Raw genomic sequence first — 18,808 nt, 5'->3', positions numbered from 1 at the left:
CCCCCTCCCCCCCGCCGACCTCCAAAGAGCATTGCATGGAGAAACAAAACGCATTCCCAGGATCGACCGCAATAGGGACAAAGCGTGAAATCTGGCGGCCGAGGAGGAGGAGGGGGAGACCGACAGACCGGACGTGATGCGTAGCCAGGATGGCGAGAATGTTTGATTTCTCGCGGCGTGATTTTCCTTGGAAGGTGTCTTCTGTGGATGTGGATTTGAAATCGTTAGTCGAGGCAAAAAAAAAAAAGAAAAATGGGAAGAAAATGGAACAAGGACATACTGCACTTGTCGAGGACACACTTTAACAGCTTTGTGTACTTGTGTATGTGTGTAAACGAGTGATTGTCCCAATTGACCAGATCATCTGCTTTGGAGTGTCCCAGCAGAAAAGGTCGGTCGTCCGTCCGTCCGTCCGCGCACAACAAAGTGCATACCAACCCTGCCCAGAACGGCAATCGGGCTTCCTTTGGTCTTCTCGTGTCAGGCGACCTTTTCGACCGGTCCGCAGATCATCAGGAGCAGGTGAGACTCGCGAGAGGAGACCTCTCGTGGGTATTGTCACACCGCCGCACTATGGAATCCGGGAAATCGAGATAGATGACCGGGATAGGGTGTAGAACAGTCACCGCATATAGATATATATATATACATGGGGTTCGTGGTGTATAGGGACCTTTACCGCAGGATCGAAAAACTCCGAGTATGCCCGTCTGCCGGAAAGTCATCTGCTGGAAATTCTGGGATGCCTGTATGCCGTATGATTATTTCCGAGTAAGACGTGGTGGTGGCTTGTCGGGAGGCATCGCGATTGAGTGGGACCAGCGTTCCCCAGAGGAGAGCCCTCCTTCAGAGTGGGTGAAGTCGAATAGAGTAGAGTCGGTTCCGAAATGGTGACCCGGGTATGCAATCTCCTATTGATCGCGGTGCACAATGTTCTTGCTCGTGCGGTGATTGAACACTAGAGGGGAGAGCTGAAATGTGTCCGAAAATGGAAGTCTTTTTCCGTCGGGGTCCGCAACTTCGAAGGTGGTTGGTCAGGATTCGAAAAAGACAAGTCCTGCTTCGTGGATGAGCTGATAGGGGGAGGTCGCAAGGGCATGCTCATGGCTGTGAGGAAACGGGGGATACCGCACCCGAAGGAAAAGAGGTGAAGCAGGAAGGTATAACTATATATAGAGAGAGGGAAGGAAATAGAATCTGGGAAGAGAGGAAGCAGGGAGGGTTTAAGTACCTTGGAACCCGTACCAGCACGACTAGATGATGAGGTGAACCAGATGTCCAAAGTAAAGAGGTAGTTTTGGTGAGCTTCATCTGCATATCCATCTGCATCTGCGCGCTCTGAGCCGCCGTGGCATGTATTGATTGGAATATATCCTTCATCAACAGATCAAAAAGTCAGGCAAGGGCCAATCAGTAAAAAAGCTCAGCAAAACTCCATCGTTGTCATTCTGGCCATGTGTTTGCTTTCCCCTTCTTATCCAATGAAGATACCGCAACGAATGTGATGTGGCCAGCGACAGAGGCTCTGGTTGTGGGCAAGATGGATGAAACGAAATGACGATATGACGGGAACCATCTTGACCCCAATCAGCATCCACAATGGAGCGATCACTCGGCACTCGTGTCAATCGTGACAGCAAACGCTCAGTGTAAATAACCAACAGGACTTGAAGCACCGTCCGAGCCACGCCAGGCAGCATCCGTCGAGAGGCGTCATGTTCTCAATCAGTCCACCTACTTCTTCACCGCTTCTCACTTCCACAGTCTTCCTCATCTTACTATGCTCTAGCTCTCTTGTTTCTTCTGGGGCTTGCCTCTGCAACACTGACAGTGACAACCCGCGAGTATCCAATCGCTTTAAAGATTGTATGCGCAATCATTTTGGTCACAACCGGAGGAATGGCTTTGCAAACTGTTTCGTACTGCTCTTCTCTTGAACCGAGAAATTGCAATTCATCGGGAATGCCTTGTACACGGGCGAGCTCGCGGACAGTTACCCGGTCTTGTCGGACTATGGCGACGCGTCAGCCGGCCAGCCAATCGTGCGTGAAGTGTAAGCAAAACTTACCTGGATGGATCCACTGTTTCTGATCGTTGAACAGGGAGAAAGGGATAGAGCCGGCCATTGAGATGGTCTCGGCGTCAGACGCAACGCGAATGCCTGTGTAGTGATTGTAGACATGGCTAACCGTGGACGCTTCGGCCTCAGAGCCCTCCACGGCCGGACGCAAGCACACAAACCCAGTATTCGAATCAGTCCGAACGCGAGGATTCTTAAAAGCCAAGTCTTCAATCAAGCTGCCAATTGTGCTAGGCTGTTCAGATCTCGTAGTATAGCGGTCAAACTTCCAGGATAGAGGCACGCCAAAGGGCGATGCTACGACTGTAAGAATGCTCCGTTCTTGCGGGAGTCCATAATCTCTTAGTGAGATCACCATCGAGTGGACAGCAAATCCCCGCTCGAGAAGTCCGAGACGCGTACTGGAGAATCTCACAACTGCCGATGGATGGCAAACAGCCAGAGGCAATAACATGACGACGAAATCGGGTTTTAATACCTCTACAGCCTTGTCAACACCGTCGAGGGGTTTGAGAAACTGGAGCAACGTCGGCATCTGATGATTCTGCGTGTTTAGTCTGAAGCATTGATGTTCGGGCGCGAAGAGAAGCACCTTTGGAGGCGCGGGAATTGGTTGCGGTGGCGGTAGGAGTCTCCCAGAGTCAAAGTCCTTCAACACATTGCAAATCGTACCGTCAAAGCATGTAGCCACGAGGTGTCGGTTCTAGAATCGTTAGTCTCTCGCACATGGGTCTCTGTCACACGGCTCGGACTCGTACCCGCCATGTATGGTGTCTCGATTCGTCTAGCCCAAACGCTGCCTGAATCTTGAAGCCCATCCCTGCAAATCCTTCCGAAACACCCAAGACGGAGGGGCTTAGGTCAAATGCTACCGGCACAACGTCACTGCGAAGGCTGGGTCTCTCCCGATGATAACCATCATGCAGTAAGAGATGGGATGCCAATGGTGTTGTCGTGGTAACACCACCATCTGTAGATGCCTTGGACACGGCAAACCGACAGAAGAGTCTTTGGGGGTCCATGTCTAGTAGCATGTCAGCGAGATTAGAGACGCTGACCCACGAGACAAACCTGGATGATACCGGGAAACATGACTGATGCCAGTGCTCACCCGCTGTGCAGATCGAATATCGTCAAGGGAAATGGTCTCTGCATCCTGTGACGTTCGCATCTTGTCAAAGTTACTGAAGTGCAAAACCACTTCTTGATCAACCAATGCTGGGTTTCCAATCTCTCTAGGCTGCTCATATGGAAGGATAGAGCTGAGGGCCGAGTACTTGGTAACACGGAAGAAATATCTCCTTTCCGAGGGGATATTGATACTCTGTGAGATATCGTGAACAAGGATGATCTGTTCACCTTCTTCGTCTCCCAATTGGATGCGGTAGTAGTGGTTTTTCTCGAAAGTAATATTCAGGTCTTCGGAGAGAAGTGCAAAAAGCAACATTACATCCAACTGCAGGCATCAGTCAGTCTTCTCGAACCACATCAGACGTTAGGTTATAGGTAGAGACATACCTGAGAAGACTCCCGTGGCACCGAAGAAGAGCCTGACTGGAGGTGTTGTCGATGCCACGCCAGCCAATCTTGTTCATCTTTTTGCAGTCTCGTTGTCTCCAATGAATTAACCTTTGGACGACCGACAAGGTTAGGGGCCCATGGATGGACCCGTGGATGGACCTGTGGATGGTCGCGTGGAGGGACTCTTGACTCCTGACCAACATCACTATCATCTTCCGATGTGTCGGATTTTAAGCAGGGTTCTGGTTCCAAGTCCAAGTCCATGTGGATGTCCATGTCCGTGTCCGAGACCTCATCGACTGAGGTTGGCGGCAGTCCGAAAAAGGAGGGTGCCTCCGCTCTTGATACCATCGGAAAATAAACCTCACTGGGATCTAAGCCATCGAAGATGACTTCAGAATGAGCTTGCGACACTGTTCGAGTCGGGCAATCGCAGGGGCCCTCTGCTTGTTCGGGTTGTCCAGAGGCTTGACTGGGCTCTGAGAACCTGACTCCTGAAGGATGTGTTAGAACTGCCAACACAGAAAATGAATGTGACTTTACCGGCCACATTCAAGACCTCCGTCTTTCTTTGTCGACATGAGCGCTCTTTATGGAGGGTGACCCAGTAGTGGATATTGGCCCCATATCTTAACATGAAAGCTCCACTCTCGTTGCCAGCCCATTCCACCTTTATCTTCCTGCCCCCATTCGCGCTACTCATTTTGATAGCCCGTGGCATTTTTCGGAGATACTCCACAGCTTGTCGTCGAAGACGCGCGGCGGTTACCGGGGTCAGTTCGAGCTGCTCGCGGATTTCGTCGAAAGCGGCCTCTAGCAGATCCTGGACGACATGGTCGCAGAAGAAGGCACTTTCGTCAGTCATCTGTTGTCCAGCAACTTGAAAGAACTCGCAACTGGATTCTTGGTGTACGCGGACAACGTCGAGCCACTTTGCATGTATTTGCAGCAGAGCCTGATCACTCGAGTAGAGAAGGTCGATGTCGGTGTTAGCTCCGTCGACAAACTCAATTCGGATGTTTCCCATCCTTGGGTCCTGAGCGAATGAGCCATTCAATGCGTGGATGATGCTGAGGCTAAATATGTCCATGTCTGGCTTTATGGGTTGTGATGTCCCGAACAAGTGATCTCTCTCCTCGAGGGGCGTCCTCATCAGAGGCGGCTCTTGTCTGAGGATCGTCCAGAGTTTCTTCCCTAGCTTCAAGGGTTTCTTTTTGAGCTCTGTCAAGATTATGTCCTCCTGAGGAAGGGGTCAGCTTTTCGCAGATTGACACATCTAACCATGTTACTCACATCTGTGGTGGCGTTCTGTCGAGACGCATCTCTTTCCGAGTAGAAGAATGCATCTGGCTGGGACTCTTTCAGGCGTCTGCAGATGCTCTGTGCCGTCAATCGAGATATGAACTTGTAGGAATGTTCGACATCGCGTGCCGCTTCATCCTCGGCGAATAGTTTGACGAAGGCATCGATGACCGAATCTCCCTTTAGCTGAATAGCCTGCGTCCAGATACTAGCCAAGGCTTTAGCTTCTTCATGTGGGCTTGCCATCCGCTGGCGGTCCCGGTTGATGGTGCCTTCGTAGAAATTATAGCCGAAGCAAAGGCCTTCGTCATTCTGCGCATCGTCAGAGGTCTGAGACACAAGAAGCCCATGGAGGTAAATGCGACCACGAAAGCGAGGATCGAGTATGAGGTCTCCTGTGGTGGTGCGAACAATCCCGGTGGATTCAGGAGGATCCAGATCGATAGAGACCTCCATCCACTTTCGGAAGTCTTCCTCTGAGACCTTCTGAGAGCCTTCTCTATCTCTGGACTTCCCTATCTTTACCGTCATGTCTTCCCAGATGTGAGAGGTGAGGCCTCGTTGGGTATCGCCTGCCATTAGGCGTCTTTTGTATTCCTCTCGCTGCTCGCGGATCAACTTGGGTCCCGGTTCACTCAAGACGCAACAAAGGCGAGGGCGAGTCCCTCGAAAGTTGAAATTCCAGCAGAAAGAGTTTGTCTCAAATCTGACGGAATGACCATTGCGTCGCATCACAAGCGCAGCCAGCTTGAACCCTTCACCGTGACCTCCGGCCAGTGCCTTGTTACCCCGCTTACTGGTCTCACCCAGGTCCAGATGTTTCCGATCAAGTTTGGCTCTGAAGTTTGTCAGCTCTAGACTGCCCTGCTTGGCCTGAAATCTGATGTAGCCAAGCGGACGTCCTCTCCCTGAGGCCATACTGGCGGCGGTATTGTCAGATACGGTGATGTGGATCTCCTCGTCATCGTTCCTGACAAAAATGGGTTTTATCGAATGAGGATCGACTCCGAATGACTCAATAATGCCATCCTTCCTGCGCCATGTCAGAGACTCAAACAACTAGAAGCCACAAGCACGGCATGATTTCCCTACCAGTTTTGGTAGAACTCTCTGAAGGCATCTCTGGGACCCCACGCGGGTGTGAAAGTCTTGGTCAGGCCCAGATGGTGGACGCCAGGTTTTAGCACGTCACGATCGTCACGATCATCGAACTGAGGTTCTGAGGTGTAGAAACCCCCTCCATCGTCATTATCTTCGAACTGAGAGTGTGAGGTGTGGAATTCCTCTCCATCGTCCTCGAACTTCATATTGAACTTCACTGGTGAAAGCACACCGAAGGCGTAGTAGACAACAGTGGAAGAGGTGTAGATTTGACAGATAACTCAAGGTGGAGTCAGGATAGCTCGGACGAGGGAGAAAAGTGCGTAGATAAGTATCCCGATGTAGTTGTGAACAGGCTTCAAGAGAAGAGTTCAAGGCTCAAGAGGTCCTGCTATTGAAAAACTTGGCTGGACGTTGGTAAGAAAAGTCTAGGCGAGCGCAGTTTGAAAGAGAGGTGAGAGCGAGTGCGGAGTGCTTAAGATAATTTCGTGGCAGTTTTCAACCAGCACCTCGTTCGAGTGTAATCCACGCTGCTGCGAGGCTGGAGAGGCGGAATTGTACGATGAAGTGCGTGTCGGGGGTAACGGCAGAGGGGTTTTCGCAGTGTTGAATTCACCTAGCCGTGGGGGTCGTCCCTAATCTTGTCAGCCTACAGAAGGTCTTCTCAATCGTGGTTCCAGCAGAATCAGACGAGGCTGGTCGAGGCACGATGTAGAAGAAGCATTTTCTTGAGGGTTACTGGCACCAGGAGGGTTGGCCCTTTTTCGGGATGCGTGAAGAGGTTTCGAGGTTGGAGGCAGTGGGTGAAGAGAAAGAGAGTCCTCTCTCTCTCTCTCTCTAACAGGGTGCACTGTCTCTCAACAGGTAACATTGGTTAGTGGGTCACACAAGACGCAGTTTACTGGTTTGACGCCGGAAAGTTTTCTGCCTCCCGCCGCCTCCACCTGCTGAGCAAGGTTCAACGACTTCGGAACACAGGTTCCGCGAGTTGTCGACAAATGATAAAGCAGTCAGCAACTCGGCTGACTTAGCGTCCGTGACTGAAACTAGCTGCAGACCCCGCCCGGTTGTGTTGATCAACACGGATTAGCGTCTACCACTCTCCTTGACTCTCACAGCCTCGTGGTGAGGGTTGGACACGAAAATGGTCCCGGCTTGAGGGTATATGAAGCCCAACATCTCCTCTCTGTGTATGCCAGGTCTCAAACCCGACACTATCTCGACTTCAACACCTGTCCATTTTTTTTGTCTGTCCTAACGCTAAGGCTTTGACCATATATGTGTCCACCGCCTGATGTCACCAGAATCACAACCTCCACACCCCGCCCCACGCAGGGCGCATCAAAAGTCACGCACAGGGTGCAAGAACTGTAAGCAGAGAAAAGTCAAAGTAAAGTCCCCGAAAAGGCATCGTGTCCACTCTGTTCTCACCGATTTTGACACGCTTGACTGGACAGTGTGACGAGAAACGCCCGGTCTGTGACAAGTGCGTCATCCACTATGCCAACATCCAACAGTGTGACTACGGGGATCAGAGTTCCTCGGCGGACGAACCAACGACTTCGAAAAGACCTGCTGTGGAGGAGCCGAGGAGTACGCCGAGGAGGGTTCCCATCCTGCCCAAAGCTCGCCTGCAACATGGAAATGCCGGCCCTTTCGCCCTGTCCAGGTCTGGATCGTCGACATTCGACCCCTTCACACAGCATCCTCCCTCTCCGGAGCCGGACATAAGTCTCCTAATGGGGACGTGTGAGTGGAATTCATTTCCTCCAGAATACCCTCACCAGTATGCTAACTATAGGGCCACATCCCTGCAAGACTTCTCGTCCCACATCTTCAATGTATTCCCCTACTACCCCACGCCGACTCTCAACCCAGTGCTGGAATTCTTCGCGCCCTTGATAACAAAGGACACAACCTTGTTTCACGTCACCCTGCTTGTCAGCGCCTTTCGGTTGGAGCAGCACTTGCCGCCGAAAGAACGTGTGAGGTGCATACGGCTCTCCAAGCTCTGCATGGACCTGATACAGAATAGGATCAACGAGCCCTTCCCGGGCTGTGTCTCTGACGAGACGTTGGCGGCCGTTGCGGGAGTTGCAGTCGTTGAGGTATGTCTAGTTCTACGCACGAAGTGAGAGCGCTTGTGCGTCTGACAACGGAGAGACTAACAGGTCTGGCAGCACGAAAAAGGCAGTCTGCGTCTCTCTCGCATTCACGTGTCAGGCCTGAAACAAATGCTCGAGGTCCGAGGCGGGTTAGAGTCAATTCGCATGTCAAACCCGACTATTGCAAACATGCTGTTCTGGTGAGTTACCCATCGAAATCCGACCACCTGTCATCTTGGACACTGATGGTTCATATCCAGCATGTTCGTCGCCACAGCTGATGTCGATTTCCCGTCGTGCGATGCACGGGCAGTCGTACAGCGGCCTCTATGGTTCTACCAGAGCCTTCACGCCACCCATGACCTCCGCAGTACGAACGTAGATGGCTTGAACCCGAGCCGACTCGATTTCCATGCCCATGGTGTTTTGGCAGAGTACGCAGAGCTCATGCTGAACATCCGTATGCTCGCCATGACTTACCAGACAGCCCAGGACTGTAGCTCGGCCACGGAATACCAGGGGGTATTGACCTTTCTGTGCGCGACTTTGCAGCGACTACTCACCCTCCCGGTCCCGGACCTGCTGATGGGCAGCTACGAGAGGACCATCACGGCAGCGTGTCGTCACGCCCTGATAATCCATGTCTTCGCCCAATGGTGTGGGCACCAGCCCGACCCCTCTCTCCTGGTGAGCACGGCCCAGCACGACCTGCTAGCCACACTGCGGCCCCTGACCGAACGAGGCGGGGTAAGCTCAAACCTGCTGCTGTGGCTCCTGTCCGTCGGCGGCACCTGTCCCTGCGGCCCAGCGCAGCGCAAATGGTTCGTGAGCCAGCTCGCAGACACGGCGGCGGACCTGGGGATCCATTCCTGGGAAGGCATGAAGGCCAGTCTCAAACAGGTTATATGGCATGAGCACCAGGATGACAGACAGCACAGAGACCTGTGGAACCAGGTGGTCGAACTTAGAGAAGGGGGAACGCTCCACTCGCCGCAGATGGTCTATCGGGTGCCTCCTGGGGAGTGAATGCCGTTGGAGATCCGAATCGAACCTCTGTTAAATGGTGACTTTGGCCAGCGATTGAAAGCCACGACTAAAGTAAAGTGGTCAGCACCAGGACACAAAGAAAGCATGTCATGTCGATCCTCAAGTCATCAGCCATTCCGGGCCAGGTGACGACACACCACACCCTGCCAGGACCTTCTCAGGCACCCGGCAGCACATGCTTTCAAGATCAGTTTGCGGAATGCGTCCATGACCATTCAGGGTTTAGAAGTGGGATTGAAACCCGCGTAACTTTACCGGGAACCCTGTCAAATGATCTAGTGTCTGAGTATCTGGTATCTGGGCTCTCTCGGGTATATGCTTTGAGCAAAGATAGGTTCACTATCACATGCCACCAATCAATATAAAACCAACACCCCCTGTTGGTCAAAGCGGGCTTACATTGCCAATTCGCCACTGCAGGGGTGTCCCCCAGTATCCCTTTTGCCTTTCCAAACCCTCCGGTCAAGCCAGCTTCGGGTTCGGGTTCAAGAGCGAATGACCAACACGAGAAATTTATGGAGATCGTTCCAGAACCTTTGCAGATCCTATCCACGCTAGGCATATCTCGTATGAAAATGGGAATGGTCCCAGGGGGCGTTGCAAGCCACGTTCCTCGAAGCCAGTTGCCAGGTCCAGAAAGTCACCTGTGCCGCAGAATGCCTGTTGTCTCTCCAATTATTGAGCTATCACAGAGCGGGTGGATGCAAGGCGCATGGTTGCCCTGTATGAGGAACGGGAAGCAATGGGCGCCCAAATCTCGAACGACACCAATGAGACCTGACAGTGGGTATTTGGCGGCCCCTTCTGGTCTCTCGTGCCGCAATCTCAACGGTAAGCCGTGGCTGGAATTCTTTTAAATCTGCTGGAGGGGTCCATGTATAAGCTCTGGACTTTTGGCCGTTGTATCTGGGATTCTCAGCTGTATAGGAAGAATAACAACGTGAGTAACTCTGACTGACGGTCCGGCTGCGAATCGCTCCTTCGCTTTCACGGCCTCAAGTCGGCCTCTAGTTGACTTCGCACAGAACCGATCGCAAGTCTTCCATTGGTCCCTCTAAAGAACGGACGACACCATGATGGTATAGCATGAACGCAAACCCCACAAGAATAGCTGCATGTGACCGAAGCGATATGAATGCGATGATGTCTGTTCCGTTAGAGCTGGGCTGGGAAACAGCTCTTCCAGACGTGAACTTGGACTTCTTCCCGAATATTGTATTTTGGAATGAGAAAGTCCTGGCAAGCTGCGTCTGCGGTGAATCCCTCGGCTCCCAATGCGGCTGTCTTTCTAGTTCCGCAGTCTCGCGTCACGATCCCAACAGTCTCGGACAGTCGCCCACAGAGCATAGCAACTGGGATCCGACCGATTTGGAACCTCGCTTCACCCAACTCGAGCCAGAGGGCAAGGAAGAGCCAAAGCCCACGGCTCCGACGAGGAAAGAGGTATCTGCACCCCAGAGAAGGAAGTCGTACTCTGTCTGACCAAGATGTCCGCCAGCGTCGAAGACAACAGAACCGGGCAGCGCAAGTTCGACATCGGAAAAAGCGCAATCGATTTCTCCATGAAACCCTCCGCAGTATTGATTCTTTGAGTGAGGAATTGAAGCACACCCGGGCCCAGCGAGACTATTTCAAACTCATGTATGAAGATCTCGAGACGCAGCTGTTGGAGATAAGAGGACAAGCAAACTCGGAATTCCGCAGCAACGCTCATACGTAGGAGCTAGCTTGAGACCGTAATTCCATAGGGAGATGCCGATCTAATCATTGCATGTGCGAGATCTCGTCGTAATGACCCCAGTCCCTGAGCACACAGAAAAGGGGTGAGATCCCCCAAGTCTGTTCAACGGTCTCTTTGAGATCGGTATCAACTCACTGAACCGGTGGAGGTATTATTGTTGCCAATACAGAGACGTGAGTTGATTGTCATAGTCATACCCGGCGGTATCATCAAAGGCCAAGTCCTGTCCGAACCACTGCAAAACATCAATACCGCCCATGAAGGCGTCGTCCATATCATTCTCCAGCATCTGTGTATTTTGTGATTGAGTCTGTGCACCCAGCGGAGTTTGTTGATGGTGCAGTGGTGCTGGAGGTACACTGTTCAGGTTACTAGAATCATACACAAGAGAATCTGTTCCGTGTGATTGTTGGCTCTCATGGGCACGTATGCAAGGGAGGCCAACGCGTTCATCTGGCGGCATTGAAGAGGCGGGAGTCAGTGCGGCTCTGGCTTTGTTACTTGCAGCAGGGTCCGCTTGCGCCATCGCAGCAAGCAATCTGGATGAATTTAGTCCTTGTGTCTGAATCTGCGAGAGGACCAAGCAGAACGCTCTCGCCACCACAGAGTTGTTTTGAGCATAGACCCTCCTGAGTACATCGACGATGGCAGTCAAGTACTCTTCAAATTTCAAATCTCGAACGTCGATATGGGACCTCCCTTCGAACTCTGCCTGGCTATCGCATATACTGAGTAATTTGCGAAGTGCTCGAGCTGCATAACCGGTGCGAACAAAGAAAACGTTAGGCAAGCTGCAAAGGATAGCCAAGTCCATGGAGTGAAATGCGTCAAAGCATTCGTGAATTGCAGCAAGGCAGGCAAACAATGCTTCGACTCTAGCGGGGATGAAATGTAGGTCTTTGAATTTTGATGTCATACTCTCGACTGCTGGAATAGGGAGCGGAGGCGCCGCTCGGAGTGGTGAACGTAGGTCGTCAATGTCATGTTCCGGATGCAGGGCGATTTCGTGGATGAAGAGATCGGTATACGCGGCAACATGGCGGACGTAGTCTTCGGACATTCGGTATCAGCTTCTGCAATATAGATCTGACTCGTTACTTACGCAGGCTCAAATCTGTTTTGGCATGGCGACGCCAGTAGTCCAATTGTTGACGAAAGGCTCGTATTTGATACTGAATCTTGACGTCGCGGAGTGTAACAATTGCACCCGGGTCGTCCATGGAAAACGTGACCGAGGCATCTTCTGCAATGCGTTGAATACGTATCAAGTCGCACAGCCACATGTCGCTTGGTAAGACACGCTCCTCAGCAGAGAGGACATCCAGACATTCCTCGGTGTACACGGACCAGCGGACGAAGGCGGGGTGGCGAAGTGACATTGAGACACTGGGTAGATCTATTAGATACTATTTAACATGAACGGTTGGCATCTCACCTCGTCCCCATATAATAGCAGCCCAACCATGCCCTCCGGCCTGCGAGGGATTCTAGTTGATGAGGATCTGTCCTTTGCTTTAACGTCGATTTATGGGGGCGTCGGCCTAAGCCGATATCAAGCGCCATTGTGCTGGCAATGTGCACCATCTGGTTGAAATTGAGATCTCGCATATTTTTCGCCCTGCCGTAGAACACGATATGAACGATTAGAGTCTGAACAAGCTCTAAAGATCGTTCACCGTTGTACACGACACGCAGGGCTAGATCTTTGATGAGCATGTCGCATAGCTCTGCATCCACTGTGGTATGCATCGAACCAAGGCCAACTGTTATCACAGCGAAAAACAAGAGTGGCTGTTGCTGTTTGACTGTCTCGGCATCGACATCAGACCCAAAGACCACAAATGGGAAGTACCGACACATTTCATCCTTATATCGGTCAAAAGCCTTGCGGGCAGTATCCCAGTCGAGCAAACCGCGAGATAAGGCTTCCGCAATGAGGGACTTGTCGGGTTCGGCTGATGTCTGCGGGTTGTTTGTTGAGGTTCCAGTCAAAGTGTCACGGGCACCGGCTAGTTTCTTCTGATCTTCAGGACTGGTTGTCTCATTAGAAGTCAGAAGCGCAGTCAAAACATTGATTTTCTGCTCCAGATCAGCAACTCGGTCGGTGGTCCTTCTTTTCCTTCGTCGCGGTACATCCTGCATGATACATTGTCGACGGGCTCGTATACACAATTTGCATGCATTGCCCAGTGCTTCGTCGATCTCGCATCTTGTTTTCATTCGTCTGCAAGTTATACATGCTCGACTAGACCGGACAGTTCGAGCTTTGGGCGCAGTGGCATCGTCGCTCTCTTCGCTGCCGTCACTGTGGATTTCGTGTTCGTCAGAGGGTTCCATCGTTCATCGGTCTCAGAATCTCTAGGTATCATGGGTATTCTGGTCCTCAAAGATAGTTTATTGGGAGTGACGAGGGATGAGAAAGGCTACTGAACTACTGTTTGGACTTGGTCATCAGGGGGTGAGTCAGTTGTTGCCTGCGGATGAACATTACTCCGATGCTTGTATAAGGACAAAGCCTTACGGGGCTCTTTATCTCAGTCATGATTGGTCAGCCTCGTGAGACCAACTCGAATTGATTTTGGGGTGACCTCGTCGCATAGTCTAAGTCTTTCAATGAGGTCCTGATCTATAGAATAATGCTCTCGTCAAATCATCGACACAATCCAACAAACGTAATGTCAACAAGCTAAGACTTTGACCTTCAACTGCTTGTTGGCTTTTAGGATGCGGCCGTACCGTCCTGGTTCACCGTCCAGTACCAGAAACTGACTCGAGACGTTCCCCTGGTGAACCATTGTGGTTCTTGGCCTCTGAATCAGCTTTTTGAACCCTCAACAGGAGCATTGGCTGTCTGCAGGCTGTTCTTCTTAATCAGTCCGAGCTTCTCTAGACGAATCTCCATGGCTCGTCGATGGGCGTCGAGGCCTTCACATCGTGCAAGCTCCATCACTGCATAGCCGACCTCCCCAACACCCTGCTCTGTGACTTCGCTGCTGGTGATGTTCTTCATGAAACTTCCGAGGTTGACACCGCTGTATTGCTTCGCATAGCCGTATGTTGGCAAGCTGTGGTTCACGCCAGCAGAGTAATCGCCAACCGACTCGGGCGTCCAGCCTCCAAGGAACACGGAACCTGCGTTCTGGACATCGGGTAGTACGGCGCGGGGATCAGCGATTTGTAGGATGAGGTGTTCAGGTGCATAGTAATTCGACCACTTCAAAGCCTCTGTGAGAGTCTTCACAGAGATGGTCACACTGTGTTCGATGGCTCCCCGAACAATATCCACTCGTGGGAGTTCATGCGCCTGCTTGTGCACTTCGTCTTCGATCGCTTGGAGCTGCTCCTCCGTCAGGTCAACAGCAATCAGGACTACTTGACTGTCTGTGCCGTGTTCGGCTTGACTGAGCAGGTCACTGGCAACAAATGCGGGATCGGCTGTCTTGTCCGCCACAACGAGCACTTCAGATGGGCCAGCTGGCATGTCAATTGATACTGCGGCGGAGGTATCATTGCTGACGATCATTTTCGCAGCCGTGACAAACTGATTCCCAGGCCCGAGAATTTTATCGACCTTGGTGACAGATTCCGTCCCATAGGCCATGGCAGCGATAGCCTGGGCACCGCCTGCTAGAACAATGGCTTCTGCTCCCACCTTGTGCGCAATGTATACGATTTCTGGTGTGAGTGTGCCGTCAGATCTCGGTGGCGATGCGAGGACGATGTTCTTGCATCCTGCAGCCATTGCTGGGACACCGAGCATCAGCGCCGTGGAAGGCAGAACCGCTGTTCCGCCGGGAATGTATAAACCAACTTTCTCGATCGGTCTCGAAAACCGAGAGCAGGTCACCCCCGGCATTGTCTCCACTACCAGTGGTGCTGACGGTTTCTGGGCGGCATGGAATTTGAGGATATTATCGTACGAAGTATTGATCGCTTTGATGGTCTCTTCGGGAAGTTGCATAAGAGACTCAGGAAAAGGTGCTTTTAGTACAGGGGATTTCAGAGCGGTGGCTTTCTCAAACCTGTGGGTATATTTTAGAACAGCAGAGTCGCCATTGGCACGAACATCAGCAATAATGGGATGAACCAGAGACATGATTTTCTCGTTCGACTTTTGCGAAGGTCGTTGTAAGGCAGCTTTTAGAATATCGTCCGAGAAAGCTTGCGATGTCGAAAACCGCGTCAATTGTATGCGACCAGTTTCGGTCTTACCAGCAGGATCCGAAGGTCCTTTTGGCACAGATGCGGCTTCTTTGACTTCTTCATCTTTGTGGCCGTCGACGCCGTTGGTCGTGGGCGGTGGCTTTTCAGCGACAGGCGTCTCCTCAACGTACTGGGGCTTTGCGTCGCCTTTTCGTCTCTTCACTTTCAGACTCTTCAGGTCAAGGTTCTTCTCGATATCTTCCAAAGTAACGTCCGCGGCGATACATCGAGCAAGAGCAAAGTAGAGCAGATCGGCTGCTTCCGAGGCAATCTCTTCCTTTGTAGTAGCTGCGCAAAGCTCATCTGCTTCTTCCTTGATTTTGGCATTGACAAGTTTCGGGTCGTTGAAAAGCCGAGCGGTGTAAGAGCCTTCAGGTGCATCAATCTTACGTTGTTGTAGTGTACGTTGTAGTCTAGAGAGCCCAGAAACCTTGCCCCAGCATGACATAGTTCTCAGATGGCAGAAGCCCTGTCCTTTCTGATGGACCCTGAAGATCAAGCAGTCCTTGTCGCAATCAAAGCCGATACTGATGAGTTCCTGGATGTCTCCGCTAGAGGCACCCTTGTGCCATAGCCCCCGTTTTCGACTTTGGTAAACGCCTGTTCCTGTTTTGAGGGCTTCGGCGATACTTTCTCTGCTGCTCCAGACCAGGCCCAGCGCAACGCCCCGCTCATCAACCACCGTAGTTGCGTAAAGGCCTGTCTTTCGATCCGCGGTGGCCCCGGCGAGAATCAGCTCCACAGCAGGAATCAGGCTCTTGTTTTCGTCCTTGGAAGGGTCGAAGGTCAATTTTTTAGAAGAGACAATCAGAGCATTTCCGGGGTATTCGTGCAGCAAGTTTCTCCCTTCAGTCTCGCTTGCAACGGAGACGAATATCGTCTGATCGTGACTTGGAGGATAATTATCCAGCTCTTTCAACACATCATCCACATGCTCGTTTCCTTTGTCACCATCGAATGCCCATTCCGCGGTCTTCCATCTTGGATTGTCATCGATAAAGGCCTTAAGTTTTGCGATATCTGTTTTGGGATTGACAAGGGAAATCGTCAACACAAGGCGGTCGGCCGAAATGGTAGGCTCTTGCGACAGAGCCTTTAGTTGCTCAAAGGTGACGAAGATTTTGGACGCTCCATTATTGAGAATGTCAATGACATTGTCCCAACTCTTCAGTTTTCGAACATCAAGGTATATGTCGAGCCTGGAAAAATTGCGGCGCAGGAAAGCAAGATTGGAGTCGAAGGTCTCGGGGGTGACTTCGATGAGACAATGGCCCAGGTAGGCAACTTGGTCAAGAGTGAGACCGTCGACCTCTTTCTTGAGAATGTCCTCTGGATCGACCGAAACCAAGAGTCCAGTACCCATGTCTAGGAACCAAGCTGTTGGGTTTGAGTGTCGCGGACACAAAATGTAAAACGTGGAGTGAGGGGAGAAAATCGCAGGGAATAAAAAAGTGACTGTGACAATAGAAGCTCAACAATTTGCGGCGCTGAGTGGCTGCGCAGGCGGGCTGGCGGGACACCCCATCGACCGCTCATGACCCTGTATCGATAGTGACGATAACGATAAGACTAAAGAGGAAGGTCCTCCGAGATGACTCACATTAGTTGCGTTATCACGTGACCACCTCAAAAAGCTTCTCTTGCCAACTCCACCACAAACATCCATTCATGTCCCACGCCCTCGACCGCAGAGCTCCCCATTGCATGCATGTGTTTATCTACATTCACATGCCAGCGGACAGGATATTGGCACCACTGTAACTCTCTTCCGGGTCAGGCCACCTTTTTGAAGGGGTAAAGACGACATTGAAGACATGTGAAAACGTTCTTGGTACTACTGCCGCCACAGTGCAGAAGCATATCCTTTTCCACAATCTCCGCCTTTCTTAGACCAAGCTTATCTAGATCCCATTTAATTTGGTGATTCACATATTTGTGACCAAACACATAGCATACCCAAGCGGCCGCCACATGCACGAATGCACCCTGATCCAAGCTGATGCATGTCTCATCTGATAGTTTTTCGTGCAGGCGGTTCCCCGGCACCTCACGATCAGCTGGCAGTCCTCCATATCCATGGAGTCCAAATGACAATTGGTCGGCCCAAAGCTCCTCTTCGAGTATTTTGTCAAGCGCCGGCTTTGTCAGACGGCACCATTTGTTTGTGTAGAAGTCACACGCGGCGGGCTCGCAAAAGACCAGTTGCTCTCCTTATTCCGCGGCTCATCACGACACAAAGACTGGCTCTATTGAGCAGCTGGTGTTTCCGCAAGAGAAACTACCCATAAAACACAATACCCGAATCCAGTCTTGAGGGCATTAGGAAAGTAGTCGTCAAGTGTATGTATGAGAGGTCACGGCATATACCATCATACCAAATTCGTCCACGGATGCCAGCCAATCATCTATCTTTTTCTGTCGCACCTGTGCTGGATCTGGTCCAGGATATGGCCAGAGATCGTTGATGAGAAGCTCGCCATCGCACCAGAGGCCCAGTTGTTGGTTATAAGCTGTGTTCCACGATCGACGATCGCGCGCATTCCAGAGAGTTTTGCTCGCCGGAGCTGGGAGGCCTGCAAGCTCTACAGCAACAAAAGATGGAGTGCCCACGGTGAAGTTGACCAGGTTGTCAAGTAAACAGGTAGCGAATAGTGTCCTTCTTTTCGTGGAAGCGACAATCCACGATTCCCAGTCAGGTCGACTGCCATTTGTCTCGGCAGGACAAAGGGTCCCTCTACTTGCGACGTCACCTGCTAAGTCTTGGAGTTTGATCATGATATCTTGTTCTACCAAGCTCGCAGCATTGGCCGAGGAGAAGAGCATGATGGTGTAGAGAAGATAGACCTGTAATATGGCCAAAAGCTCCAAGTGACCCGAAAATGCACGCTGGTTGCTTCATTTCAGCCTCGAAACCAGATTTGAAGAAGATTGTACGTGCCTTTTGAAATACCCGCGACATTTCCTGTCCGATGATTTCTTGGACCATGGCTGCGCTTTCAGGGGTCTGTCCCACCCACATGCGTGCTATTTCCACGCAATTTGCTAACGGTTCAGCAATGCCATATGCAATTTGAGACCAGTGAATGAAAGGAGGAAGATTGTCGGTCAGAAACATTTTGGGATATGACTTGAAGATGCGCGTGACGAAAGCCATCGTAGACGCATGATAAGGCTTCGGCCTCTGATCCATAGAAGGCAGGAGGCTCTCCAGCCAGCGTCCGCGGATTTTGTGTTCATCCACTGTGCACATCAGATGGATGTTTTCGAAATCCAGCGGGTCGGCGCTGACCAGATCTGCGGCAATTTGAGGCGAGAGTCCGGCTCCATCGGTGGTGGCTGGTGAAGGCTGAAGGACGGCGATGTGGTCGACAAGCCCTGCATCAACGTAGGTGCAATCCAGGCTTCGATTGCTACACCTCGTACAAGACGGTCTCTTGAGGTCACACCGCACTTTCGATCTGTAGCAATGATTGCAGGACTTTTTCCTGGGTAGAGAATCCTTCGGACTCATGGCCAGAGGGAGACCGGCTTCGCCTGGAACTACGAAGTAGAGGAAGTGAAGAGGCGTCGAGGATCCCGAAGATGGAGTGAGCGTAATGAGATGACGCGCTTTGCCTGTTTTGGAATAGCTCCCTAGACGTATTCTCGGCTAAGTTGCTTTTTGGACTTGATCTATCCTCGCCCACTCTATTCATCCATATCTTGCTG

The 18,808-nt window shown here is 51.6% G+C and overlaps 5 protein-coding genes across 5 annotated transcripts; 2 read left to right on the top strand and 3 right to left on the bottom strand.

Annotated features, from left to right (window-relative positions):
• Window positions 1-1,778: 1,778 nt before the first annotated feature.
• AYO21_09366 (hypothetical protein) lies at window positions 1,779-6,210 on the bottom strand (the record flags this gene model as incomplete). The annotated part of the gene is made up of 8 exons (XM_022659302.1): window positions 1,779-2,011; window positions 2,069-2,783; window positions 2,839-3,104; window positions 3,152-3,536; window positions 3,599-4,095; window positions 4,145-4,841; window positions 4,895-5,936; window positions 5,996-6,210. 8 exons carry the CDS (start codon window positions 6,208-6,210, stop codon window positions 1,779-1,781), a joined length of 4,050 nt encoding a protein of 1,349 aa, XP_022508425.1.
• A 1,294-nt stretch (window positions 6,211-7,504) lies between these two features.
• Window positions 7,505-9,135, top strand: AYO21_09365 (hypothetical protein; the record flags this gene model as incomplete). Its single annotated transcript, XM_022659301.1, has 5 exons — window positions 7,505-7,597; window positions 7,674-7,753; window positions 7,806-8,112; window positions 8,185-8,309; window positions 8,370-9,135. 5 exons carry the CDS (start codon window positions 7,505-7,507, stop codon window positions 9,133-9,135), a joined length of 1,371 nt encoding a protein of 456 aa, XP_022508424.1.
• Window positions 9,136-10,299: 1,164 nt separating this feature from the next.
• AYO21_09364 (hypothetical protein) lies at window positions 10,300-10,876 on the top strand (the record flags this gene model as incomplete). Its single annotated transcript, XM_022659300.1, has 2 exons — window positions 10,300-10,599; window positions 10,655-10,876. 2 exons carry the CDS (start codon window positions 10,300-10,302, stop codon window positions 10,874-10,876), a joined length of 522 nt encoding a protein of 173 aa, XP_022508423.1.
• A 172-nt stretch (window positions 10,877-11,048) lies between these two features.
• AYO21_09363 (hypothetical protein) lies at window positions 11,049-13,234 on the bottom strand (the record flags this gene model as incomplete). The annotated part of the gene is made up of 3 exons (XM_022659299.1): window positions 11,049-11,947; window positions 12,000-12,283; window positions 12,333-13,234. 3 exons carry the CDS (start codon window positions 13,232-13,234, stop codon window positions 11,049-11,051), a joined length of 2,085 nt encoding a protein of 694 aa, XP_022508422.1.
• Window positions 13,235-13,712: 478 nt separating this feature from the next.
• AYO21_09362 (hypothetical protein) lies at window positions 13,713-18,611 on the bottom strand (the record flags this gene model as incomplete). The annotated part of the gene is made up of 4 exons (XM_022659298.1): window positions 13,713-16,477; window positions 17,476-17,986; window positions 18,051-18,475; window positions 18,524-18,611. 4 exons carry the CDS (start codon window positions 18,609-18,611, stop codon window positions 13,713-13,715), a joined length of 3,789 nt encoding a protein of 1,262 aa, XP_022508421.1.
• Between the last annotated feature and the right edge of the window lie 197 nt (window positions 18,612-18,808).

This window comes from Fonsecaea monophora (assembly GCF_001642475.1).
Source record: "Fonsecaea monophora strain CBS 269.37 chromosome Unknown Scaff91, whole genome shotgun sequence".
Taxonomy (NCBI): Eukaryota; Fungi; Ascomycota; class Eurotiomycetes; order Chaetothyriales; family Herpotrichiellaceae; genus Fonsecaea; species Fonsecaea monophora.
The sequence above is the reverse complement of the archived record's forward strand: the minus strand, read 5'-3'. Positions and strand labels throughout refer to the sequence as shown.